The sequence below is a fragment of the Anguilla rostrata genome, chromosome 2 (assembly GCF_018555375.3).
Source record: "Anguilla rostrata isolate EN2019 chromosome 2, ASM1855537v3, whole genome shotgun sequence".
Lineage (NCBI taxonomy): Eukaryota > Metazoa > Chordata > Actinopteri > Anguilliformes > Anguillidae > Anguilla > Anguilla rostrata.
In genome coordinates this window covers 47,392,092-47,419,409 of record NC_057934.1, presented here as the reverse complement: position 1 = coordinate 47,419,409, position 27,318 = coordinate 47,392,092, and the positions used below count along the sequence as shown (strand labels likewise).

The window sequence follows — 27,318 nt, the reverse complement described above, 5'->3', positions numbered from 1 at the left end:
ACCTTGACATTCCCTAAAATATCTCTGAACTCTTTCAACTTCAGTTGACTCCCATACATATTTTCAAGAGTTTAACCCCATACCATCTTAAATCGCCTCTTCTATTATCGACTTCCATTCATTTTTACTTTTGAAGGTTGATCTGCAAACCTGACAAATTGAGGTCAAATCCTATACCAGTGCTGCCTTCTAGTGGAAAATACGATACATTGCAGGCAATCTGCAGGAGATGAAATGATGTGAGACCATTAATCTGACCGAAGCTGGCTAATGTAATTCACTGCCAGTAACCAGGCTCTAATGCATCCAGAGTGGCTCTCTAAGATTTTACAGATATTTTCACGAGAATTTGTGTAAATGGGGTGCATTAGTGGTACCTAATCATTAATGCACCCTCTCACCAAAGAGTTGCAGTAGTATTTTAATAAAATGGAGCCGCCCAAAATCTTGGAGAACCACTGTGTGATTAATCAGTGAAGGTAATCGTGGAGGTCTTTAAGTGTTTCATAATGTAAATTCCTTTAACAGAATGTTGGTTTAACTCATTACAATTTGCGTTGGTGTTCTTTTTGTGCACGCAGTTCTTCGATTTCAGTAACCAGATTACATAGATTACATGCTTTCAGCAGTTAGGACTCCAGTGTGATTCTCTGTCTGAGAAATCAGATTCCGACATTAGGTTTTTTTCAATCTGTAAAATGAAAATTCCTTCTAAAGAAACTGTCATACGAGGCATCATATTAGCAATTAAAAACCAAATTTGATTTGCATGTCCTTAAACGTGCTTCACAGAGCCTTCATAATGGGGCCTTTTGGGGAACCCTTGCAAAGAAGCTAATTCATGCTTGAGGTCCTGTACGTATCTCATTGCACTTGAGAAATAGCTTTTTTACATAATGAAAAATCAGCACACACTGGGGGGCTCCCCATGACCACATGTGGGCAGACTTGTGGAAGGCTGTTCCCAGCTCATCGTGTAACACCGCCCTTTGCTGCTAGGTGGCAGCAGCAGCTCATGTTGTGCACAGGGAAAGCCTTGCCGCATCAGCTCCTCCCTTTTCCAGCTCTGATGGATCCCTCTGAGCCCAGTGAGCAGGGAGGACACACTGCTCGTGTCTCCGAGGCCACGCTTCACAAAGGATGAAATCACTGCATTGAAATCACTCGCTGACATTGAACTGTTCCAAACTCACATTTCTCTCGTGAACGAGGTGCGTGAAAGATTAGCTTAATTATGATGAAAGATTGCAGTACCCAGAATAATTCTGAGGGCGTGTTGAGGACTGCAGTAATTTCAGTCTCCTTTGGGGGGCAGTATGACTATGCTGTGTGGTTCAGTGGTGTTCAGTGGATTGCAGTCTCTTCTTCACAGTGCAACAGGGGAAGGCCCTGGATATTTTTCACCTTAGTGTTCCATGGCGTTATCACATTTTCGTGCTGTAACTCCAGACATCTGTCTGCTAGCTGGAAGGTGTTGCCTAATGAAATTAGAGATGCAAAAGACACATTATGGGGAGGGGTGAAAAGCAAACATTAAACCCAAAACTAATTTTAGGTTTAATGTTTGCTTTATGCTAATCCTCTTCTTCCTTTATCTTCCTGTAATCTGTATTTTCGGTGATATAGTTATATATCAAACTGAGGGCTGTTGGTAGGCGTGTGTCCCTGCTCTCTTCGTAACATAACTTATTTCCGTTGGCTGAGAGGTGTGTGACCATGAGGTTTATGCATCTCTTTTACGCTGCTGTACATTTTGCTCTGTGACGTCTACATTAAACGCATGGTGTCAAAACAGCAATAAACTTTCTACTCTTTGGTCCGTACCGTCTCGTATGGAATACAGACCCTGACAGTGCTGACTCTTTCCTGTATCGTCTCTGACTGGGGGAGGGATTTCTGTCCATGGGGCTGCCGTGTTTTATCATGCACCTGCAACCCCCTTAAGCGGCCCCCACAGTCTTCCTGCTTAGACTGCACATGAAGTGTCCTCCTCTGCCTCAATATCTCAGCAACCTTAACTGGGGGACTGCTGAGTGAAAAAAGTAGTGGCTCCATGTGTGTTTGGCTTAGTACCAGTTTTGTTGGCTTCTGCAGTGCATTTGTTTTTCTCTCAGCCACATATATTGCACTGTTGCTACATTTGTGAAGATACCCACAAGCAGGCTTGTATGTTATGTATGTTATGTGAAGCGTTTTTTAGGGTTTTATCCTCAGTTTTGATTGTTGTTTTTTCAGCGTTCATTGCTCCAACCTCCGCTGTAGATTTGATGCAGACAAGCAAATATGCTTCTGTGGTGTCACATGATGTCAGCTGCAATTTCTTATCACACTGCAGTTCACAAGTTAGGGTTCTGCAGACATGAGATGTAGGAAGATACTTCACATGCAGCTTAACAGGTTGACGTGCTGGTGTCTGATTGACCAGCATGGGTGGGTGGTGTGCGATGAGAGGCGATTGTCCTGGCTGACTGAAACCCTGCCGTCACTGGGCGATGCTAATTGTGTGGTGCCCTGCAGGGCACGAGTTGATGCCGCTAAAGCAGCGTGTTAATGGAATGAGCCACCCAGCAGCCCCTAATACATTACATATTAACTGCCCCCACTTCCTCCTTACTCAGTCATGTGGTCTGTTTGTAGACCGAGGCCAGGTTAGCAGCAAAGCAGTTTCCACTAGACTCTGTACCACTAACTTGAAAGCTGCTTTCACAATGCAAACTAGTGTTGTGGTATTGAACATAAAGTAAGATGTAGTTTTGGACCTTCTGTCAGTGTTGATAAGTCCTTCTCTATCCTTGCCTCTGGTGTTGGCCTGGTGGAACCTCTCCTTGGTAATTGTGTCTGGAGTCGGTGCTGCTTCTCCACAGGTTGGCAACGTGCTTGTTGGGCCACTGGTGGAAAGTACATTAGAAGATCAATAGCACAACGATTGACCTACATCCTTGAGAAGAGAGAGACAAACCGATATCAATTTGTTGGCTATTGGATTGTCCTGGGCAAACCATCGGAAAGCACCAACAGCCAGTGCAGTGAATTTCATGGTCAAAGAGCTTGTGTGAGACCAGGAAGGACTTTAATGGAGTGATGATGCCAGGGGACTTTTTTTTAACTGGCATAGATATTTGTTTTATGAGATATGATTGTCTTTCCAATTGAAGCTTCATGTATGTTTTGATAGATTTGGCATCTTCAGATTATTCTAAAAATTCTTAAAAATGACTATTGTTGTGCAATTGGTCCTTCTCCTTCTGTGTAGTAATTTGGGTTTATGTGAATCTCCTGTGTTTCCTGGTCTTTTATACCAGTGTTAGCCTTTTTTTTAGTCACTAACCAAGAAGTACTCCTTTCATGGTTCTGTTAACATTATTATTTTATGTTATTCTTATTCAAAAGTAATCATATAATGGTGGTGTTCAACCTAGTGTAGTTATGGTATAGTTCAGATATAGTATTGGAGTTTATATGTGGAATTAATATGTTCTTTTAGGATTCAACAGTGAGTTGTACTTCTGATTGTTTTGTTTGTAAAATATATGGTACATACTTTAGTAAGTAAAGCCATTTACCTCTTTGTTTATTCACTTGAATGCACAGCAGTTAAATGGAGTTTACAGTGCAGTAACCTCGAGTTGTCTAGGTTTGTCTCAAGCTGGGCTCAAAAGCGAGAAAGAGAGTTAAATAGGCAATGTTTTGCTCACATGCACAGCGAGACAACGAGGCACATATTAATTTGAGGTCATTAGTGGAACTTTAAATGTTTATGAAACAGGAGTTTAATACATTGTGTCTGCCCAAGATTGAACACATCATTAATTTTCGACAGGTTTTATAATTCTTTATCTGGAAGCTCAATAATGATATTTTGAACTGAATAATTCCAGTTTATTTTCCACACTATCAGTCAAGACATAGCTACATTAGTACCAGCTTGGTGGCATTATTCCACACGATGATATATGGGCTTTTAATTGGTCTTGAAAATGAAGTTTGGCTCAATGCTGTGGAAACCCTGTATTCCTGCAAAAAATGTCTTCTACTCTCTAGTCAAACTTCACCAGAAAGCCATAGGAACAAGGTAGGAAAACCTGCACTACTATTTCATCAGCTCCTTTTCTGCAAACAATAAGAACTCGCACATAAAAGCACAATGGACTCCACACAATTAGGCAATTAATTAGAAACGAGCATATTCCTGGTATAATTGTGTTGTTCTGAAGTATTCCCAGGATGCCAGCTCTGTAATTGTGTTGTTTCATAATCAGAATTAACAATATTACAGTGCATTATCCAGCAGAGTGTTCCGGAAAAGGATAATCTCATTTCTGTTCCTCGCATACTGTGTCCATCATATGTTACTATCCAGCAAATAAATAATATATGCTGAAGGACATGCTCATTCATTTATATCTGCTGTGGCAACTGGTCTTTGTGTCCTCTAAATTTTAAGAGTGAATTGTTTAGATATAGGAACCAGTTTCTGTATTTGAAAAAACCCAAATTCTGACTGCTTGTGAGAATTTTTAGTCTGCTGATTTGTAAAACTCTATGGCTATTTGTCTGAAGTGGGACATTAGTTAAACATTCATATCCAGCCTTCTGTACCATTTACTTGCAGTCCATGGCATTTCCCCTTCCCTGGAAACCCACTGATATTATGAATGAGAATATGGTCACGTAGGTCCTCTCTGATTGGCTGAAATCCCGACCACCCCCCTCCACTGAGCTAGGTGGAGTGCCAGTGACTAGTTTATATTGTATATTGATCGTGAAACCACTGTTTATATTGCATTAGGGTCCCTGAGGGGAAATGTAGCATTTAGACTTTTAATCAGTTAGGGAAAATTTATGATGGGGCCTCCCCACTATTGATTCTCCCCCCTTCCCACGCGGGGTAGCTCACACAGAGAGCGGCAGGGAGCGCCCTGGAGTTTTGTGGCTGATTGGCCATAGAGCAGGTCCATGTGTTCCACCGCTGTGTTCGGCGTGGCTGAGAACCAAGTGCTTAGCATGCTGAAGTTCACACTCGGGCTCTTATGCAGCCGCAGAACACTGAAAGTCAAGGATCTGGAGTCTATAGCCGCGTTTCCACCAAAATTACCCGGAACTTTCAGTCCCAGGAACTACTTTACCAGGAACTAAAAGGTTCCTTCAGCCAATGGTTGTCTGCGTTTCCACTGGGGTCTAAAGTACCGCGAAGATTAGGCAAATTAGCCCACTGACGTTGTCGTCGGTCCATCTGTCATATGATTTCTTCTGTGACCCCATACTACCACCGAAGTAGCCTACATTATTTTCTAATAACCGGGACAGCCCGGAGGGGTTTATTCCACTTATATACAACGGGTTACCAACAATGACTATATATGGTTACTTTTGTATTTATTGATTTTCATATATCCTCTCAAACACATTCATTAACAGCAGAAAACATGCACACGTTGTAAACAATTTGCTGTTTTATTACTTTCTCGTCGTCAATTCCATATAGGCTAATCGCAAAATGACAAGAATAGAACGAAAACTCGGACTTGCGTGAAAATGTAAATTAGTAGTGGTACAGCCACCGTTTGCTTTCCTTCGAAGTTACTGCTAGCCGAGCAGCGAAGTGTGCCCTCCAGATGCGAACCATGCACCATAAATGAGTCCATAGTCTTTCTGGTCTTTTCGTGGAATTGAAAAATGGCAGTAAAATTGAGTAAAATTACGGCAGTCTGAAAAAGCTAAAGGGAAGATTACTAGAATTAACCTGTTATTTTACCCGGATAAAAAGTGCGGAAGGTGATTTCCAGTTTGCTTGTACTGTATCACCAATGTTAATTATGCAGAACTACCGCATACCTCACATAACTGTATCAAACGTTTTGAGTCAATTACAACGGGCTAACAAAGAAAATCCGGAAGAAAATATTCAGCAACCGAATTAATCCGTTTGAATGTTTTGGTAGCCTACGTAATATGCTGTCCCAGCACGAATGCTTAGCATTTTATAAAACGAATACTAAAGCAAGAAAAGAACAGAAGAGCACACGTTATAATTCCAAGACATTGACAGGCTATAACCAAAAGTAGGCTACTGCGCCGCATAACATACAAGTTTGATTTGAAGTTATTATGAAAATAAATTGGTTTGCCGCTGCATATTTTCAAACATGGCGGGTAATGGCGGAAAATAAATACAACACAAATGCTACGAGTACTCGACCAATCAGAAATGTTCAGCGCTGCAAGCTCCACCCAAAAGGTTCCTGTACTTTCGGAAAGTACTATCCCCCGAGCAGGAACGTTTTGGGGGGTAAAACAAAGCCCCCAGAACTAAATTTAGACCCTAGTTCCTGCGGTGGAAACGCACTGAGTTCCTCAAAAGGTTCCTAGTTCCGGGGTATAGTTCCTGCGGTGGAAACGCGGCTTATGTAGCCCTGATCTGAACCTGCCTGTGAGTCAGAGCCCGGGTGCATAATGCAGCTCTGGTGTTTTTCAGCAGAGCGTTATTGCCTGACACACACCTGCCACAGCACACACTCTTATCTGCATTTTTGTTCTCTGCCACAGGTTTGAGCGCTCCAACACTCTGTGCATTTCATTTTTCATTTTCCTTTTTTTCCCGGGAATGTAATTAAATTTTCTTAGCCTTTGAATAGTTAATGAGGGAATCTTTCCTGTCTGGGGCAATTGCAGACCTCTTATGTTGAATTCAGCATATAGCCTCTGACTGCAGCTATTTTTCATCCATCATGCTGTCCTCTATCATTTCATGTCACTTCAAAGCACTGCGGGTCTGTTCGGTGTACTACAAGATGAATGGAAGCGTTTCTCCCTATTCAGCGCAAAGCCCTGTCACTAACACCTAATGAATGCTTAAATACATCCTGAAAACTGCATTTCCCAGATTGAGAGGTCCATTCCCTCCTCTTTCTTAAGCATTTTAAGGCTTATTTATTGAGGAAATTGTTGCAAGTTGCATTTGAGTGACTTGCTGTGAGTGCATTGTCAAAGGCTATTATCTTGCATCATTCTCTGCTCACTGGTTTAATTCCACAAGCAATAAAGCCGATTTATGGACTTCCATGTATCTATGGGTAGGCTTCACTGTCTGAGTCAGATCTGGGAAATGTGGAGTGGTAGTTGAGGTTCTTTGCTTCTCCACAGAAAGGGTATTGTGGAGTAGGATTTGGTGTTCCTCGTGTGGGACCGGAGGAGATCATCTTCTCACATAGAGGCCCAATAATGTTGCCCGTTATGGCACCCTTTCTGACTGTATTTCCTGCACGGCTTCCCAGCTATAAATGTAGTGCAAGATCTGGTCTGATCTGATCTCTCCTGTGAGGGGCTGTTCTTCCAGCAAAGGGAAGCCTTAAGTTAATTTAATATCCAGAGAAACACCTGTACTGTACCTGCTGGTAAAACAATGACATGGCTGAAGCTGATGGTTATGGGGGTGTTAACCTGTTTGACAGTGGTGGCTTGCCTCACTGTGTTTGGGCTTTTCTGCAAGTAAAAGACCAACTAGGTTACTAGGTTTTCCCCAGCCGAAAACACTGGGTGGAGTAATCAGAATCCCAGTCTCAAAACCTGTTAACAAATGTAATTATGAGTGGACCCTGGCTGTTATCTGCCGGAAGGTGGGCCTTCCTTTCTAACCTACACCCCTGGAGTCACATGCACCGGCATACCGTAAATCATACCAGGAAGAAATCCTGAGGCCGCAGCTGGTTTGTCTGATTAATTAGATGTATTATCAAATGCAAATTGTTGCGTTGGTCAAGTGGTGGGGGAAGGAACGCAATGAAAACAAATCCTATTACAGGAATAATGGCTAAACAATCACAGAGTGCGAAGGCGTTCTCAGCCAAAACCTATTGAGCTTTTAAAGGATTTATTGCTGGATCTTGCTGGAGGTAATTTCCACCAGGAATACCTAGCAGTTTTGCAGTTTGTGAGGAGATATTCTACACACCCAGACTGTAGGGCTGCAGCTGATTGAAAGTGTCTGAAATGAAATCTGGGGTGATCTTCAATAGCTCCCATGTAACAGAATGTAATTTTGAGGCTGGTAGTGTTGAGAAAGGGTGGGTAAAAAGGAAAGAGCAAGCTTTTGTTGCCTTTGTGTTGTAATGTGATGGCTACATTCATAGACTCCACTTGCTAAAGTTCACTGGTTCTCTAGAAGAGGCTGTCTCTCTACCCCATAACATCTCTCTTTTTTTCTTCCTTTCTCTACCCTCTTCATCTGTTCAGTTAAAGAGGCAAGGAACTTGGTACCCATGGATCCCAATGGTCTGTCTGACCCCTATGTCAAGCTGAAACTCATCCCAGACCCCAAGAGTGAGAGCAAACAGAAGACCAAGACCATCAAGTGTTCCCTCAACCCTACATGGAATGAAACTTTTATATTGTGAGTAAAACCAGGGGCAGTGCAAAAGCCCTATAAAACATAGCTTTGTCCGGGCATTTGTACGTGCAGGGGCTTCTGATTTATGGAGAGCTCTTGAGATACTCTCAAGGTTTGACGTTAGCATCCGCCCAGCCAGCAAAGAGGGGTAAAAGTTGCATGTGGCCTGTAATTCCGTCTGTCTTACCAGCCCAAAATCCTCTGCCATATCCATGAGGGAAGAGCTGTCACAGATTTGAGCAAATGAGTAGAGCTATACTGTTTTGAGCTTGCTATGTATGTGGATACTGTAGCGATGAAGCTGTATATCAGCACCACACTGTTCAAGTTATACCCCTGAGCAAAGCATGAATTATATGGCAGCAACATGGTCATTACCAGGCTGCTTCATTGGTTGCTGTAGTCAAGGAAACTACTATAAATCCCTACCCATCATTGCAGTTTCATAGAACTTTTCTCAGTTTGACCTCGTGATAGCCTGTAGTGTTTTGTTTGTCTGTTTTTTTTTCTTAAATGAAAGTGTCTAACTCAGTGCAGTTTTATATATATATATATATATATATATATATATATATATATATATATATATATATATAATATTCTAGATAAAATAGTGTCTGGAAATGATTCTGAGTGGGTAGTGAATTTCATCATTCATGCTGGTTCTCAGTAAAGTTCATTTCAAGCTGTGTAGTCTGCTTTACATTTGATTGTTTTTGTTTAAAGAACGTTTGGACCGCACTGAAGCTTGCCTCTCCCTCTCCTCTCCAGCAATCTGAAGGAGTCAGACAAGGATCGCAGGTTGTCTGTGGAGATCTGGGACTGGGACCTGACCAGCCGGAACGACTTCATGGGATCGCTGTCGTTCGGGATCTCTGAGCTGCAGAAGATGGGGGTGGATGGATGGTGAGAGACCGAATGATTCGATGTCAAAAATCACTGTGTCCGAGCGTCAGGGGGGGATTCACATGGGCAGAAATGCTCAGTCATGTGCACACAGGCTCTCTGCAAAACGCGCCTCTGCACGAAAATGTCTTTTTCATGCGGCCCTGTTTGCAGGTGAGCGCACAGTGAAGGACACTCGCTCCAGATCTTTTCCTTGACGCTCGGTGCTCTTGTTTTTATCAGCAAATCTTTTTGTTTTATCAGACCTGAGTCTTTACTGGGTAATATCTGGCTCCAGCCGGCCTTATTTTTTTTTTCCCCGGCCCTTCTTCCTGAATGATTTTGAGCTACCGGTCGTTTTGCTTTACCTGCATGCACCCCCTCCCTGGCAGACAGTGGGCCTCGTGCTGAGTAGCTGTGTGGAACAGCGCTGCCTTAAAGAAGGCGCTTTGCCTCAGGCTCTCCTTCATCAAATAATTATTTGAAAGCTTTTCATTACATTCCGCATAATGTTATCGCTGTGGAACAGGATCCTGTCATGTGACGAGCAGGCTAAACCCCACCCTCAGGACAGCGTGCTTCAATGTGCTTCACGGTTCCCACTCAGCTGGGCCCAGTGCCGCTGTCTGCGCTCGGCCAGAGAGAGACGAACCGAACTGATCCAGGGCTAGTCGAGCTAACCGAGGTCTAGCGCCCGATGCTTCTCTCCTCAGTTCTGTGCTGCCCACAGGCGCGCGGACCAGAACCGCCATTCTGACGAGCTTCTCTCCTCAGTTCTGTGCTGCCCACAGGCGCGCGGACCAGAACCGCCATTCTGACGAGCTTCTCTCCTCAGTTCTGTGCTGCCCACAGGCGCGCGGACCAGAACCGCCATTCTGACGAGCTTCTCTCCTCAGTTCTGTGCTGCCCACAGGCGCGCGGACCAGAACCGCCATTCTGACAAGCTTCTCTCCTCAGTTCTGTGCTGCCCACAGGCGCGCGGACCAGAACCGCCATTCTGACGACTTCCCATTGCTCCCAAGCGCGACCAGACGCCATTCTGACGTCCTCCTCGTTCTGTGCTGCCCACAGGCGCGCGGACCAGAACCGCCATTCTGACGAGCTTCTCTCCTCAGTTCTGTGCTGCCCACAGGCGCGCGGACCAGAACCGCCATTCTGACGAGCTGCTCTTTTCATTTCTGGCACACAGACTGCGGTTTCTCTCTAATTATTTTTCGCACTCCTTTATTTTAAAGACTCTTATTTTGCCGTGCATCTTATCACACTGAAGTTATTCAACGAAGTGCCTGGCCCCCCCCCCCCCCCCCGCGTTCTGCTGACACTACCAAACCGTGCGCTTTTAATGAGAAGCCCGCGTTTGAGGGAGAAAAGGAAGAGACACAAAAGTCTGCTAATGTGCTGCAGCAGCAAGCCGGCTCCCTCAGCCCGCACTACAAAGCGCACTGCTTTATAAAAACACAAAGGAGAGGAGGAGGGAGGGAGGGAGGGAGAGAGAGGGAGTGGAGGAAGTCAAAAGAAGAGGAGGGTGGAAATAAGTTCATTTTGGCTGTGGTGTACAGGGAGGACTCTGTGGGTGGGGTCCGGGGGTGTGCAGCGCGGTGGATGTAGGCAGTGTCTTTAGATCATCGGTGCGTGTAAATTATGGCACGGTGACAGTACGTGTCACCCCACTGCAGAGGAACGACACTTTCTTCCACCTCAAAAATAGCAGCCAGACTGATTTCAGTTCACACGTAAATGTTGCAGCCCACACTTGTTTCTTCTGTGTCTTCAAAAGTTATGCTGGCACTCTTGAGTCACTTATAATTTGTGGGCGGTTTGACAGTTGCCACAAAGACATTTGCAATTCGGAGTTGATTTTTTATATATTTTTTTTTTTCGTGAGGTATGTAGGTAATTACTGCATGTATCTGCCATTAGGCAATGCCAATGCTATCCATTATTTCATCACCCGGAACATCCCTGCACTTGCCAATTAACACATCTCTTTTATTCATATTGATTAGAGGATTACCGTCGGTGTGAAAGCAATCAATTTAAACTGAGTGGTGAGGATGGTATCGGAGTTGAGTATTTACAGTATGTAATGGGCACTGAATTCACTTTGCTCTATAAATGGCAATTAGCTCCCTGCTCTCCCAGCTGCCCTCTTTTGCTTGCTTAATACAAGACTTCAGTTATAATTAAAACAAATGCACAAATGTTATTGCCACAGTTAATGCACTCACAACCAGTTCTCTTCAACAACTCAGAATATGTGCATGTGCCAAAGGCTTTGTGTGTGCATTGAGTGGCATAACTGCGTGTGTGAACAGCCCCCTTCTTAGTCAAGGTCTCACTTATCTGCTGGATCACATGTGGAACTTGTGTGATGGTTTTTTTTTTTTTTACCACAACCTGGGAAATTAAATACACTGCTCAAAAGCACCCCCCGCTAAACATAAAAGGACAGAAATTGTCTGTAATTTTCAAAATAAATGGTAGAACAAATCCCCCCTTTGATTCAACTAAAATGCAATCCCCTCGTGCATATGAAAGACTGCACTGGGATAAAAATTGAGCAAACGGTAGGAAGAACAGTGACATCACCTTGTGCTTCAGTAGCGGAAGTGGCAAGAACATAAGAATGTTTGATGAAGACGAGAGGCCATTCGGCCCATCGAGGTCTGTCGCTTTGGTCTCTCGCTGTTTTCCGTAATAACGCAGTACGCAGTCGAGACCGTGCTAACTGCGACCTGCTACGGAAGGCACAGCGGCACTGAAAAGAGACATTCCCTCTGATGGAGTGAGCTGCAGGTGTCCCGCGTCGCGGCTCTCTGAAGTGCACTCTGAAGTGCACTGAGTCACCTGAGCCGAGTGCATCTGCAATGCCCTAGGCGAGGACTCGATGCCCTCTCTCTCTCTCTCTCTCTCTCTCTCTCTCACAGGTACAAACTGCTCAGCCAGGAGGAGGGGGAGTACTTCAATGTGCCCGTCCCACCCGAGGGCGACGAAGGCAACGAGGAGTTCAGGCAGAAGTTTGAGGTGAGGCGTCCCGTCCGGGCCCCCCGCTCCCGAGCCTCTGCTCCACGAGGGGCCATTTTAACTGGACTGTGCCATTTCAGAGCTCCTGTGTGATCCAAAAAAATCTCTCCCCTGAGGAACAAATTGAGCCGGTTGTCTGTCCTTTACCATGTCTCTTTCTCTCTCTCTCTCTTTTTCTCTGTCTATCTCTCTATCGCTCTCTCTCTCTCTTTCTCTCTATCTATCTATCTATCTCCTCTCCTCTCTCTCTCTCTCTCTCTCTCTATCTATCTCTCTCTCTTTCTCTTTATCTATCTCTATCTCTGTCTGTCCCTGTCTCTCTCTCTCTGCAACTCTCTCTCTCCCTCATTTGCATACCTGTTATCCTGCTGTCAGAGCACAGCCCTGTTGCCGTAATAATTCATAAAATGCTCAATAATGGGGACATTGGCCAAATTACGCTGGAGAACAATTGTCCCCCAGTTGATATTGGTTTCCCTTTTGAATATTGTCATTTATTTTACATACCCATGAGTGTTCGCTGGAGAGTAATGCTCTATTGTCGCCAGAAGGCATTGTGGCCCAGTTATGAATTGAATAAAAAAGTCAGCTCAGCCACAATAAACAAATTCAGTCTAGCATGAAAGTCAGAGAAAGGCACGGAGCGGTAGGTATGGTAATTGGCGGATCAGAGGGGGCCCCAAGGAGCCCGGCGGTCACTTCTGTTTCCAGGGGGCGGAAGCCCCCGTTCCAGGGATAGAACATCCTGACACATGAGCAGCGTTCCACTTTTAGCTGCTCTGGAAGTCCGTCCACGACCTCCCTCTGCTGTACTGGCCTGGCTGCTGTACTCTCGGTCTTACTGTTGTGTCCGCAGCCACACACGTCTTTACTCCACGAAAATATTTCTCTTCATTTTTTTATTTTTACATTGTGCTAAAATGACCTTTTTAGCCAATGACTGTAAATGTGCTTCAGCCCGCAACTCCCTTGCGTACATCTCTGTTTAGTCAATAACGCTTCACCTTGACCGTGCAAGTAATTCATGGGTTTTCCAACGGAAACTTCTCTTTCCCAAACATGACATTTCCAGCTTGGTGGGAGATTTGTCTTTCCGCTGACCAAGAGCACTGCTGAATAATTCACCCCCGGCCTTCGGTGGCAGGACAGATGGCGTTGTTGTAAAGTAACTTTGGAAAACAACACCTGCACGTACCACAGGAAGTCTCAATGCACAGAGCGGGCCCTCACTGAAGCTGAGGCGTGTGCCTGTGTGTGTGCTCCTAGCTAGCGTGCAGAGGCGGGTTCAAACCCCATGCACAGCTGAGAAGCCAGATCCCCCCCCCCCCCCATAGGCTCAGGCCATGCCCCCCCCCCTCATGAATAATGCAGCAGCTGGGGTAACCTCATCATCCACCCCAGCATTGTGGCATTATTGCAGGAGAAAGGATTCTGCTGCTCTAGCTGTATGTAATTTCAAATTGCAGTTTTCTTTAATAATGTGAAAACGAGCGCGGGGAACGGAAGTGCTCCCCGCCGAGCGAACGCTCTGACGGCTCCTGCCTCACGGGCGCTTTGTGCCACGCCGTCAGAAACCCGCCAAGGTCAAAGGTCACTGTTGAGCGGAACCGCTGGGAGCGCAGCCGGCCAAATTATTCACGCTTTTTTTTGTTTATACTTTCATTTGTTTATACTTTCATTCCTAAAAGCTACAGCCCCCACCTCTCCAACCGCTGCAATTCGGCGATAGCAGGGCCTTCTAAAATCATGCTTACGCAAACTGAATTTCCCAGCAAAGTTTCATTAATATGTTGGGCACTTGCCCTAAATGTCTCTCTTCAAGTTCTCATTAACAGTAACCCAGCAACCCCTCAGCCCCCCCACAGGTGTGCTCTGTAAATGTGAGACTCGGGAAAAGTGCTGATGTGGGTTTGCGTTCGGTCACACACTGTTTTAAAAACACACATGTGCTGAATGGATCACTGCCCCCCCCCCCCCCCAAGAGCCTCTGCTTGCTATTTGGTTTTTAATTCGCTGTCCTGTCCTTCGCTGCCTGCCATGTTGTGTCCGTTGGACAGCGTGGAGGAGGACCTCCATCTGTTGTGGTTAGTGATGAGGCAGGTGCCCTCGTTAATGTGGGTGACAGGGTGGGGAGAAGCGTGGCCCCAGTGCGTCCCTGTCACAGCCCAGCTGTAGGCTCTGAGCTGCAGCGCCTGGGCCGGTTCAGCACGTCCTGTTCTGGGGCACTTCTGTTCTTCACCCTCCTGCCCACCACACACACACTAACACACACACTCAGACGCACGCACACACTAACACACACGCACGCACACACACACACACACACTAACACACACACACGGACACACACACACTAACACACACACACACACACACACACACACACACACACACTTGCACAGACACATACACGCACACACACACTTGCACAGACACACACACTCACACACGCACACGCACACACACACTTGCACAGACAGACACACACACTCGCACACACACACTTGCACAACACACACACACACACACACACACACACTGACCACACACACACACACCACTGCACAGACACATACACCACAACACACATCACACACACACACACTCACACACCACACACACACTTGCACAGACACAACACACGCACACACACACTTGCACAGACACACACACGCACACGCACCACACACTTGCACAGACACACACACACACGCACGCACACACTTGCACAGACACACACTAACACACACACACACACACGCGCATGCACACACACACACACTTGCACAGACACATACACGCACACACACACTTGCACAGACACACCACACACCACACGCACACACACACTTGCACAGACACACACACACACACACGCACACACTTGCACAGACACACACACACACACACACTCTTGCACAGACACACGCACACACACACACAGACACATACACGCACTCACAGACACACGCACGCACACACAGACACACGCACACTCACACACACACACACTTGCACAGACACACACACAGACACACACACGCACACACTCACATGCACACACACGCACACGCACGCACACACACACGCACTCACGCACACATTCCCCCTTCACCTCTCTGCTCAAATTGGGATGGCAAGGACAGCGGAGGTGCCCTTTCCTCCCAGCGGAGCAGACCCACGAGCGGACCGCCGGCCCTGCCAATCAATGTGCGTTAGTGCTGTGTAACCCTGCCCTTTCCACCGCGGCTACGGATCGATGGGTCTGACCTTTGGTGCTCTCAGCAGCCCCTGTCAGGGCCCTTCTCACCGCCGCGCGGCGCGCAGCTCCACCCGCTTCCCTTCGCTCAGAGGGCGCGTGGGGGGCGCGTTTCCTTCAGCGCCGCGCTCTGAGTCGGCCTCACGCCCCGCTCTTCTGCGCGTTAGAGACCGGGGCGTGAGGGCGGGGCGGCCGCCGGCGTCCCCAGAGCCGCACGGCACCGCGACGCGCCGCACGTCAGCGCCGCCCCTCGCCGAGCGGGCCGCCGCCCTCCTCCACCCCTTCCTTTATGGAGAGGGTTGGGGAAAGAAAAGGAGGGCGTTGACGCAGCCGAGGAGGTGTAAATAACGGGCGGAACGGGGAGACGGGGCGCGGTGGGGGGGGCGGCGGAGCCCCGTCCTCCCACCCTCTCTCCCGGGGCCCGGCGCCGAGGGCAGCCGGAGGAGGGGAGGGGAGCGTGGTCCGCTGTCGAAGGTTCGCGGCCTCCGCTCGACGGAGGGAGCGGCGAGATCCTAGAGCCTGCGGCCCGGCCCTATATTCCTGCGGCCCGGCCCGGCCCGGCCGCTACCTAATTGGCAAGAAACCAGGCGGAGGGACCGGCCCCCAGAGAGCGGGCCCCGGCAGGGGCCGCAGGAATATGGGATTTTTAGGGGAGGTCGTTTATATATTTATTTCTCCCGCGCTCTCCGGCTCTTTCCGCCCCGCCGGCCGGATCGACTGGACCGCCTCATCGCCGCTCCTCCGCAGCACGGAAGCCATCGCGGCAGAAGTCTGCTCATTTGTATCCGTTGCTGCGGCTGTGCAGCGGCTGTGCTGCACCGGTGATCGAGTGTTTCTCTCTTCCTGCCTGCACAAAGCACTTCATGTTCTCTTTCCATTTGATCTGCCTCCGCCAGAATAAAAAAAGTAGTGCTTTTCCAGCACTTCTTTATCTTTTATGTCAGTAGAGAATTCGTACCGCTCAAATGTACAATTTGAACTGAAGCGCAGATCAGCCTCTTCTGTATGTTCCGCGTTGGGAAGTAAACCGCCCAGTAAACAGGGCTCCCCTGACTCTGGCCCAGCTTTGCTTGCGCGTTTGTATTTTCTGGCTTCTGAGCCGTCCTAAATGCTGTCTGAACCCGACTCGCCGTGGCCTCTTTCTAGGTTTATCCGCCTTCGTAAATAGCACTGTGAAGAAGTGTTTCTCTCAGGTGGCAATGCTGGGGGAACTGAAGTCTCATGGGAAAACATCCAAACAAGTGGTGCAGTCAAGAGGACATCTTTGAGCATTTGTCCACTTTATGTATTTCTCAATTCTGAGCTGTTAGCATCCTTTTTTTATCCTTATGATAAACCAAAAAAACTCAATTGGATGCATTTCATTATGCTAATATGACTGAAATGTCAAAGGGCAATGGGCTATATTATAATAAAATAGTTAGCACTCGGAGGATTTGCCATGATTGTGCTGGACACACGTTCAGACTGGCAGAACAGGATGGATATCTGTGAGCACTGGGTTGGAGACTCTATTGAGCTCTTTAATTCTGCTCATTTCAGTGCGTTCACCTGTCTGTTTCTCTGTCTGCTTCTGTCTCTCTAATCTCTGCATCACTCTGTTCTCTCCGGGTGTCTGCGTGCCTGCTATTTCTATCTCTGTACTTCTCTCTCTCTCTCTCTCTCTCTCTCGCTCTCTCTCCGCATCACTCTCTCTGCTGGCTGTCCGTACGTCTGTCTCCCGGTCCGTCCGACAGCAGGGCTGCTGTATCTGTCTGTCGCCACACATTTCTGCCTCTGCATCTGCTCTCCTCAGCCTTGCAGGTGACCTTGAGTCAGGACAATCTGTGCTGAGTGGGGAACGACACAGAGGAGGAGGGAGGAGAAGGGGGGGTGGGGGGGGCACAAAAACAAAAGGCCCGGTGCCAGGCTGGGCTCGGAGACCGGCTGTGTGAAACACTCAAACCGAACCGCGGGAAGCGGGTTAATGGAATTTTATGCTAGGCTGAACCCCGTGCCCGTTTCACAATATGGCATGTTTCGGGAAATGAAGGCTGAGAGGACACCAGGACCGTGGAGCGGTGTGCACGGGCGCCCGCGCAGATACACATGCTCGCTTTAGCTAGCCTGGGTTTGACCCGGGTGGAGCACGGGTCCGGGGCGGGGGCGGGGGCGGGGGTTGCGGGGTCAGGGGGAGAGAGGGGGCCCAGACTCTTCTCGTTGAGAAAGCGAGCGCAGCCAGGAAGGGAAGCAGCAGCATGGCGCCTCTCCCCCGCTCCTCTGCCAAATGTGCTAATGAATGAAGATTAATAAGACCCCGGCGCGGGCGCGGCTGCCGTCTCTCCGCCTGCCAGACCGGGCTCCCGGCCGGCTGCCAGCCGCAAAGCGGGCGCCCTGGGAGAGCGCGAAAGCGCACGCGACTGGCACGCCTCCCTTCGCCGCCGCCACCGCTGATCTGAGGAGACCAGCGCACGGATTCTCTGTGCTGGGGGGGCCCGGGGGGGGTGGGGTGGGGGGGTTTGGGGGCTGTTCTGACTGGCAGGGCGACGCTGAGCGCTGTGTGAAGGCTTAGGTTTCGATCTTGAGCGGAATTGGGAACATAATGACAGTCTGTGACCGAAGTCGCTGTGATTTATAATGCGAGTGGCTGGACTGATGATGTCCACCCTGATCTCTGCTATATATATATATATATATATATCTTTCTCTCTCTTTCTCTCTTAATGTCTCTGAGCAGTTAGGGTGTCATCACTAAATTGTGCACATAAATATGGATTTGATTCGCAGGATTACACATGATTCCATTTGTGTTTTTTGTGAACGTACAGCCGCACCCCGCAGTTTACAGGCCATTATTTCTAACTGTATGTGGTAGGCGGTGCGCACCAATCCAAAAAACATGGTCTCCTCTGACTCCTCTGCATTAAAGACAAAATGTTGCTGTGCAGTGCATTATGATAAACCAATGTGATATGCGAAAGGGGGCTAGATGTATCAATTTTGAATAAGCCTGGGGACTAGTAGTGTATGCTGTTCTTATGTTTAGTTTACAGTTAAGGTTGTTCATTATCCATTATTCTGCTATTCACAGAGAGCCAAAATCGGACCTGGAAATAAGAACACAGACATGGGCACCAACGTCATCTCCAAATTCGACAACAATGGCAACCAGGACCGCATGAAGCTGACTGACTTCAATTTCCTCATGGTGCTGGGCAAGGGTAGCTTTGGAAAGGTAAAGCCTGTCGTACATCTTTTTCATCTTCCCCTGGCTCTTCGTGTGGTTGTGAGAAATAAAGAGAGAGAGAGTGAATGAGAGGGACAGCATTGGGCATTAGTTTGCAGACGGTGTTACAGAAAGGCATCTACTGGCATTGACAGGCGAGGCTCCAGGCACACACGGTTTCCATAGTGACAAGCATTTAAAATATTATTGATATGTTGATTCAAACTGGCAGACCTTCATTTGGCTCATTACTCAAAGTCCTGGCTGACACTATTGCCTTGGCAACAATCAAAACGTTTGGGCTTTTTTTGATAACCTCCTCCGCGTCGGGTCTGAACTCTGAGCAGCCCACACACCAGCAGGGCGTGGCCGGGGTGACCTGTCACTTTGACCTGTCACTATGGCCAGCTGTGCGTCCTGCAGTTAACACCCGAGCAGAGTGCCATGCGGGCTGGGAGCAGAGTATCGATTCAGCAAGGTACTGCGCTGTCCTCCTGTCGCCATGGCAGCGGTTTGGCATGAAGCCTGATGACAGATCAGCGTACGTGTCAGTCGGCATACGTGTGATGAGTTACGTATGTAACCACGGGCTCTGTAAGATCAGCATCTTCACAGGGATTAAACCACACAATGGCGTTGTGCGGGTCACACCAGGATCCCTGCCCCCCACCCCCAAGCTCACAAACCCTTTCTTCGAAAGCAGCACGCCTCGTTTCCGTCACTGAAATCCAATCTGGCCCACCTTGACCTTGAAAATTAAATCTGGAATGGCAGTATTGGCTATCAGGCTGCTGCTGGACATATGTTCTGATTATATATGAATTATTATTGTTTTAATTACCGCTCTTACTGCCGCATGTTTCCAGCCGCGCTATTAAACCCACATAAAAAGCTGACACTGGATGCCGGCAGCTGTTAATTACCCAATCCCAGCGCCGGGTGCAGGGAAGGCTGTTTACAGACTGTACCACTGGAGCATTAGCAAAAGCCTTGTTAGAGCCAGTAAAACAGGATGTGTCACTGAAGTCGTTTACTAGGCCGAATATTATAAATGTGATAATGAGTGTTTGTTATAACGTGTCTGTGGCTTTGGAGGAGCCGTTCCAGCCAAATTCAGCCCTTGATTTAAATTTTTGATATGCGGTGGCGCCGTCTCACGTCTTGGTCCTTTGTGCTTCCACGTACATTGAGTTGTTTTGTAGTTGCTACATGGAGTGGGTAGATAATGAGGTCTGGTGACAGTAATTTGCCCCAGTGGTACCGCATTGGAAGGCTTTTTGGATCGTTCCCCCTCAGTTTAGGCTTTCATTCTCAGCGAGAAGCAGATGGTTCCTTCACTGATGCTAACGTTTCCAGTTTTCAGTGAATATATTCAGTCTGAAAGTCGTTGCGCTCGAGTCTTGAGCCTGCGCAAGCATCTTCAAAAGCAATATGCTGCCATTCATTTATTTAATGCAAGGGACCTTGAAGCTTGAATCTCAAAAGCAGAACTGGCTATACATTCTGAGGACAGAGGAAGCATATAATGTTCATTTAAATATGTGCATTTTAAAAAGGCGGGGGAAGCATTTTTGGACGATTTAAATGCACTCCTGCATTTACTGCTTAATTTTGACCTTGAAGAAAAGTAAATTAACTGGCATCCACCTGCTTTGTCCCTGCAAAGCCAGACGTGATTGTCACTTAATGGGTCCAGCCGGTTCTGCTCATATAGCACACAGTTATGTAGAAATACTGCATTATAGCATGTTTAATAGAGAAAGTGGGCTTATTCGTCATTATTTTTTCTTGAAATGACTTTTGGCTACCTTTGGGTATTTTACATATTTTCTGCCGCAGGGTAGTTATTGATTTTTATTTATGTCCACCCACCATGTGGCCCTCTAACATTAACACATACATTCACACACACACGCGCGCACACACTCGCACACATACACACTAATACAAAAGTGGATGATGACAACATGTGGAAAAACCAGGTTTTTGCATCTCTTCCATATCAAACTTGTCAAATTTAAAATATTCTGGCCCTCAGCCCCCGAGTGTAAATCTTTTCTGCGAGCTGAAAGAGACCTTTAGCACTGAGGTCTGTATTTCTGTATTTAGCGTCGCTCTCCCTGAAATTGCTTCTCTGATTTGGCTGAGGCCGGTGTTTGTGTTTGGAGGTGGGGGGGATGTCGGAGGACTTGGGCGACATGTGGCGACAGATGTGCTCGCAGATTTCTCCGGACCGGAGAATATGTTTTTGAATTGCCTGACTGCTATCTGCCAATCTCGTGTCCTCCTCCTCCTATCTCCCGCTCTCTCTCTCCACTCTGCCTCGGGCTCCCGCTTTAAATGAACACAGTCGGAATCTGCCGCCCCATCTCTCGCACTTATTCCAGCCCACCCATTGTTTGACACCCTAATCTGTTTGCCATCTGCCCACCAGGGCAAGTTTGTCTTTTAAAATTGTATGTCTTTATAAGGAAATGTGGCAAGGAAAAAGGAAGTGTTGTTGGGGGGAAGAAGTAGGGTCTGTAAGGCCTGTCACTTTGACCCAGAATACCATGTAGGTTTAATAAAAACTATTCATCTTAAAAATGTATGTAATTTGCCATAATTGAAGTATATAATAAGCTCACAAATATTTGATTTTATTGAGTAACATTATTTGATAGCATGGGGATTTACTGACTTGTGGTAATAAGTTGGTGTGAGATTAGCATTTGAGTCACTGCACTGTCACTTCAACATTTAATATCTAGTAAGAATGTGATTTATTTAACGTGGTTTATTTAAGATTGAATTATCATCATAACACTAGGTAGGCAATTGTTTCTCGAGCCCTGAAATTTGTAGTAGCGTCAGGAAATATTGACATATTCACAGTATCTTTACTTACTATTGACAAATCGAAAAACAAGCCATTGCAGTAGCTTTTAAAAATCAATAGATACAGTGAGAGAAATGTCAAAAAATATAATACAGAATATTTAATGCTGTACGTGGACTATATGGACAATAAATATTAAAACATGAAACCCATGCAGATTGAATATATTTACACATTATAATTGCAGTTGAACTGCAGTTATTTTTTGTAAGAATTGGCCATGATTAATCATAAGATTTAAAATATAATAAAACTGATGCCACACTTTTGATGAAATGACTAAATGAAATACCTTTTGTTGTGTTGTAGTAAAGAATAATAACAAGAATTTTGAATTAACCGAATGTCAGCTTAGCTAATGCCGTTTTGTTGACCGACTTTCCCCGGTGTAGTTTGATGAGCACTGCTTTGTTTAGTCATGCTAGCATCACTGGCAAAGCTGTTTGGCCCATAGCCTATATGATATTTCAAACTCATAGTGCTCCAGTGAGAAGACAGTTCATCATTGCTGTATGTGCATATAATTTGGTCTTATCCAAGGATCCATCAAGAAGTATGTTAAAACATAATTTGTCTATTAGTGGGTCAACTAGTGTCTCGACACTCATTATTTATTCACACCAGATCATAGAGAGTGGCGATGCGAGAGTTTCGAGTCAAGAATGAGACTTTGTGGGCAACATGAATTCATTTGTTTAACATTTTTTAATTAATTGCAGGCGTAAACGCAATAACAGACAGTCCTAATATATGTACTTTATTATGTAACAGAAAGCATTTGAAATAAGATAAATAAAATTTTAGCATATTAAAGCATATGGTTTTAAGTGATGAGGAAATGTAAATTTGTGACTTTAAAGTTATGTCTTTGATACTTAATGCATTTTAACTTTAACTGTTCCTTTAAAGTGGTCATCTGAGTCAGAATTAAGCATCTTGGCCTGAGTATGGTTGGCTTTGTTTTACATTTACTGCTCATTATTTGTGGTAATGCAGTGGTGGCGTTGATTGTGGCAAGAATCTTACTGACGCAAGATGGTGTGCTCACTTGCTTAAGGAAAGTCACATTCTGTTATCATCAGTAGTGTTGTACACAGCCTCTGTTGCTGCAGTGTTCTTTATGACTTCTGTTCATTCGCTTAGATTTTTATTTATTCCTTATTGTTTGGTGTGTTGTATTCTAAAAGTTAGTTCATCATTACCCTGTTCTGAGGTTTCGTGCACAATTACTTGAATGGAAACTGTGAAAACATGGTTAATGGTTCTTGGTCATGTTATTTTTATTAAAGAATTGCTGTGAGAATTGTCTTGTTCAGTGTATGTAGCTTTGAACCACTCTGTGGCTTTTAATAATTTTGGCTGAGATTTCCTAGATTTAACATGTATTAATGCTTTTTTATGTCAGTTTGATACAATGGCACTATGTATTGAACTTAACTATGTGCCTGACCTACATTTAAAATATGAAGATGTGCATGTGTGCGTGTGTGTGTGCACTCGCCTGTGTGTGATGTGTGGTGTATGTGTGTGTGTGCCTGCATTTGTGGTTTGTGTGTGTGCCTGTGTGTGTGTGTGTGTGTGCCTGTGTGTGATGTGTGTGTGTGCGCCTGTGTGTGTGTGTGTGTGCGCCTGTGTGTGTGTGTGTGTGTGTGTGTGTGTGTGTGCGCGTGCCTCTGATGTGTGTGCGGGATGCTTTAATGGCGTTGATGGGAAGAGGAGCTCTGCTCTGGCCTAGTTCTGAGCTCTGTGGGTCACCTGTGAGTCATGTCTGCTCAGACCTGCCTGGGGCTCTCAACAACCTTTTTAGGTCTGTGTGTCTCTTCTGTTCCACTGAATAGATTTCCCATCTGTAAAGACGATCTGTCTGCTTTAACCTTTTAACCTCACTGGGTCCTTGACAGCATCCGCCCACACCACTCTGCCTGTGCCAGCCTGCACACACCACTCTGCCTGTGCCAGCCTGTACACACCACTCTGCCTGTGCCAGCCTGTGCACACCACTTGCCGTGCAGCCTGCACACCACTCTGCCTGTGCCAGCCTGTGCACACCACTCTGCCTGTGCCAGCCTGCACACCACTCTGCCTGTGCCAGCCTGTGCACACCACTCTGCCTGTGCCAGCCTGCACACACCACTCTGCCTGTGCCAGCCTGCACACACCACTCTGCCTGTGCCAGGCTGTACACACCACTCTGCCTGTGCCAGCCTGTGCACACCACTCTGCCTGTGCCAGCCTGCACACACCACTCTGCCTGTGCCAGGCTGCACACACCACTCTGCCTGTGCCAGCCTGTACACACCACTCTGCCTGTGCCAGGCTGTGCACACCACTCTGCCTGTGCCAGCCTGTACACACCACTCTGCCTGTGCCAGCCTGCACACACTGCCATAACTGTGCCAGTCTGTACACACCACACACAGACAGGTCTCTCTGTTCTGCTACTATAGTAGTAGATCTCTCCTGCTTTCTACAGACACCAGGTGAAGGCTGGCATGGTCCTGTAACTCTCTCTCCCTCTAGTCCTGTCTATAATTCTCTCTCCCTCTGGCCCTGTCTGTAACTCTCTCTCCCTCTAGTCCTGTCTATAATTCTCTCTCCCTCTGGCCCTGTCTGTAACTCTCTCTCCCTCTAGTCCTGTCTATAATTCTCTCTCCCTCTGGCCCTGTCTGTAACTCTCTCTTCCTCTGGCCCTGTCTGTAACTCTCTCTTCTCCTGGCACTGTCTGTAACTCTCTCTCCCTCTGCACTGTCTGACCCTCTCCTTGGCCTTCTGTAACTCTCTCTCCCTCTGGCCCTGTCTGTAATTCTCTCCCTCTGGCCCTGTCTGTAATTCTCTCTCCCTCTGGCCCTGTCTGTAACTCTCTCTTCCTCTGGCCCTGTCTGTAACTCTCTCTCCCTCTGGCCCCGCCCAGGTGATGCTGGCAGAGAGAAAGGGCACCGAGGAGCTGTACGCCATCAAGATCCTGAAGAAGGACGTGGTGATCCAGGACGACGATGTGGAATGCACCATGGTGGAGAAGAGGGTCCTCGCCTTGTCCGGAAAGCCCCCCTTCCTCACGCAGCTTCACTCTTGTTTCCAGACTATGGTAAGACCACGTGTCCCCCCCTACTGCCACACCCCTTCCCCCCCTCACCCAGCCACTCGCGGTTACACATTGCTGTCAGTACACATCATTCTAACATCAGTCCATTAAAGGGCGAGGCACGCGTTACCATGGATACAGCTGCGCATTTCCCAACCGCAGCCGAACATCCGCTTTATCTGACAAGCGGCCGCTGTGTGTGGGGGGGGGGGCTGACAGTCGGCGGAGGAGATGCACAGTGAGACGGACGGCCCCCTCCAAAGCCGCGGCCTGAGCACATGCACTCCCCCCCCGCGTTATCCCACGCAGATCCTCCAAACGGCCCTGCAGGCCGGCGGCTGTGAATACCGGACGCATTAACAGCGCGCGGAGGGCCAGTGCGTCGCGTCCGACACCAGGACCGCGCCGCGAGCACGTTCACGTTCCCGCCCCGCTTCCGCTCTTTATCTGGGACACGGCCAGCAGGCCCGCGTCGCGCACCGCGTCGAGAGGCGGGGCCGAGCGGGGAAAACGCGGCGGGCGGGGCCCCTCCGCTCCGGGGCGCGAGACGAGCGGCGGCGGCGGTGGAGAGAGACGCTCGTCTTAGCGGGAGGGACGCGGCGGGCGCAGGAAGGTGCTATCAAAGGGAGGAAGGAAGATTGGATTTTTTTTTCTTGTCGTCGCCGTGAAGAAAACTGAATTGCATTTGGTTTTCAAGTCGGCGCATTGTCTTGTGACACATTTATGAAAGTACGACAGTTGGGAATAGAGAAAGGTAGAGGATTCTGGTCTTTGAGCGAAAATCTCTCAAACTGCGAACCGCAGCCTTTCTGCGGAGACCCCAGCCGTCAGCACAAAATAGACCCGGTGTAAAAGCACCTGTGTGCTGAAAGCATCCCTGTCATTGGAGGTAACTGTGGAGAGACCCCCCCCCACCCCCCCCTGCTCTCCCCCACTCCTTCCTGCAGCTCTACCCATCATGACATGTGCTGCCATTTCCTGCTCTGTCATACAAGGTTCTCACTGTCGAAAGCAACCGCACGCACTGGCAGTGGGGGGGACACGTCCTCTCACACACACTGACAGTGTTGGGTCTTCCTTGCACACACAGGCAGTATTGGGTCTTCCTCACACCCACTGAGAGCATTTGGTATTCCTCACACACACTGACAGTGTTGGGTCTTCCTCACACACACACACACACACACACACAGGCAATGTGGGGACGTCCTCAGACCACAGCAGAAGTTTTCCTCCAGGCGCTCAGGGTCTTTAGGAGTGTAATCCCTCTCATGCTTTAAATCCCCTGACCAGCCCTTACCAACCAGAGGAATTCCAATTAGAGCCAAGAAGAGGAAGAGGCAGAGAGAAAAAAAAGACTTATTGGCACGGCTCAGCAAAAAAGTAATTAAGAAACTTAAAGCCACACGCATCGTGCTGAGATATCCCTGTGTTTCCAGCTTTCTCCTGTTTGTGACAGGTTGACAGCAGTTTTGTCACAATTGGGGGTGTGGTTTCTCAAGGGGGAAAAATGGGAAATCTGTGGAGGGTTAGCCGATGAGGACGGTGGGGTGGGGAGGCGGGGTGGGGAGGACGAGGAGGAGGAGGAGGAGGGGGTGCGTTTGGACTGGATAGCTTTACATTAGCCAGCTGACATTGTGCACACAGTTCATTAATGCTGGAACACATTGCCCCATTTACATTAGCAGTTGCTTCTAAATTCCACAAAATTAGCGGCTTAATCACCAGAGAAAAGGAGCCAGAGTAAATGAGAGCAGGGAGCGTTGGAGGCTTAGAGAAGGAGGCGATCCATCTCCACAGCCCTGGGCCTGGAGAGGGGCACGTGGGGGGCCTGGGCACAGGGCACCTCTGCCCCCCAGGCTGCTCACGCTCCACTGCCTTCTCCTGGCAGCGCGGAGGGGGGGGGGGGGGGGGCTGACACTCAGGCACAGCCCCACGATGCATCACATCTGCTGACTACGCCAGCAAGCAGACAAAGAACAAAGAAGCTGCCTCTTACAGACAATAGTCACAGAGCAGCATAATTCTGCTCTGTCATCTCATCCCAGTCCTTTTGAGTGTTAAAGGGGTGTTTTAGCTTACATCTTCTTTGCTCCCTGGTCAGTAGTAGTCCTGCACTGGCTCGCAGGCAGCTTGCAGTGTGGCCTGTGGATAGTCGGAATGTGAAATTCTGGTGCCATGCAGTTCAAGTGATGAGTCACCACACGCGGTCCTCCCTGGAGTGTGGCTGAGAAGGGGCTGTGTGAACCCCCCCCCCCGCCTGGACAGAACCCTGACAGCACTGCCTGTTGTCCTGCAGGACCGCCTGTACTTTGTGATGGAGTATATCAACGGAGGAGACCTCATGTACCAGATCCAGCAGGTTGGCAAGTTCAAGGAGCCGCACGCTGTGTGAGTATTATTCCCACCGCACGCGTTCAGGGTGAGCCCACAGCTCTGTGAGAGTACGTCAGCCCGACACACACACATACACACACTGACACACGCACACGCACACACACACACACACACACAGCTCTGTGAGAGTACGCCAGCCCGACATACACACACTGACACACACACACAGCTCTGTGAGAGTACACCAGCCCCACACACACAT

The 27,318-nt window shown here is 47.8% G+C and overlaps 1 protein-coding gene across 2 annotated transcripts in view; it reads left to right on the top strand.

The window, feature by feature from the left end:
• The window catches only part of prkcba (protein kinase C, beta a), a 120,789-nt gene that overhangs the window by 61,774 nt on the left and 31,697 nt on the right, over positions 1-27,318 (top strand). For both annotated transcript variants that reach the window (XM_064322655.1, XM_064322654.1), the window contains exons 6-11: positions 8,233-8,389; positions 9,158-9,292; positions 12,199-12,295; positions 18,625-18,768; positions 24,549-24,722; positions 27,019-27,110. In XM_064322655.1, coding sequence (XP_064178725.1) covers positions 8,233-8,389; positions 9,158-9,292; positions 12,199-12,295; positions 18,625-18,768; positions 24,549-24,722; positions 27,019-27,110 — 799 coding nt within the window. The remainder of the gene's footprint in view (positions 1-8,232; positions 8,390-9,157; positions 9,293-12,198; positions 12,296-18,624; positions 18,769-24,548; positions 24,723-27,018; positions 27,111-27,318) is intronic.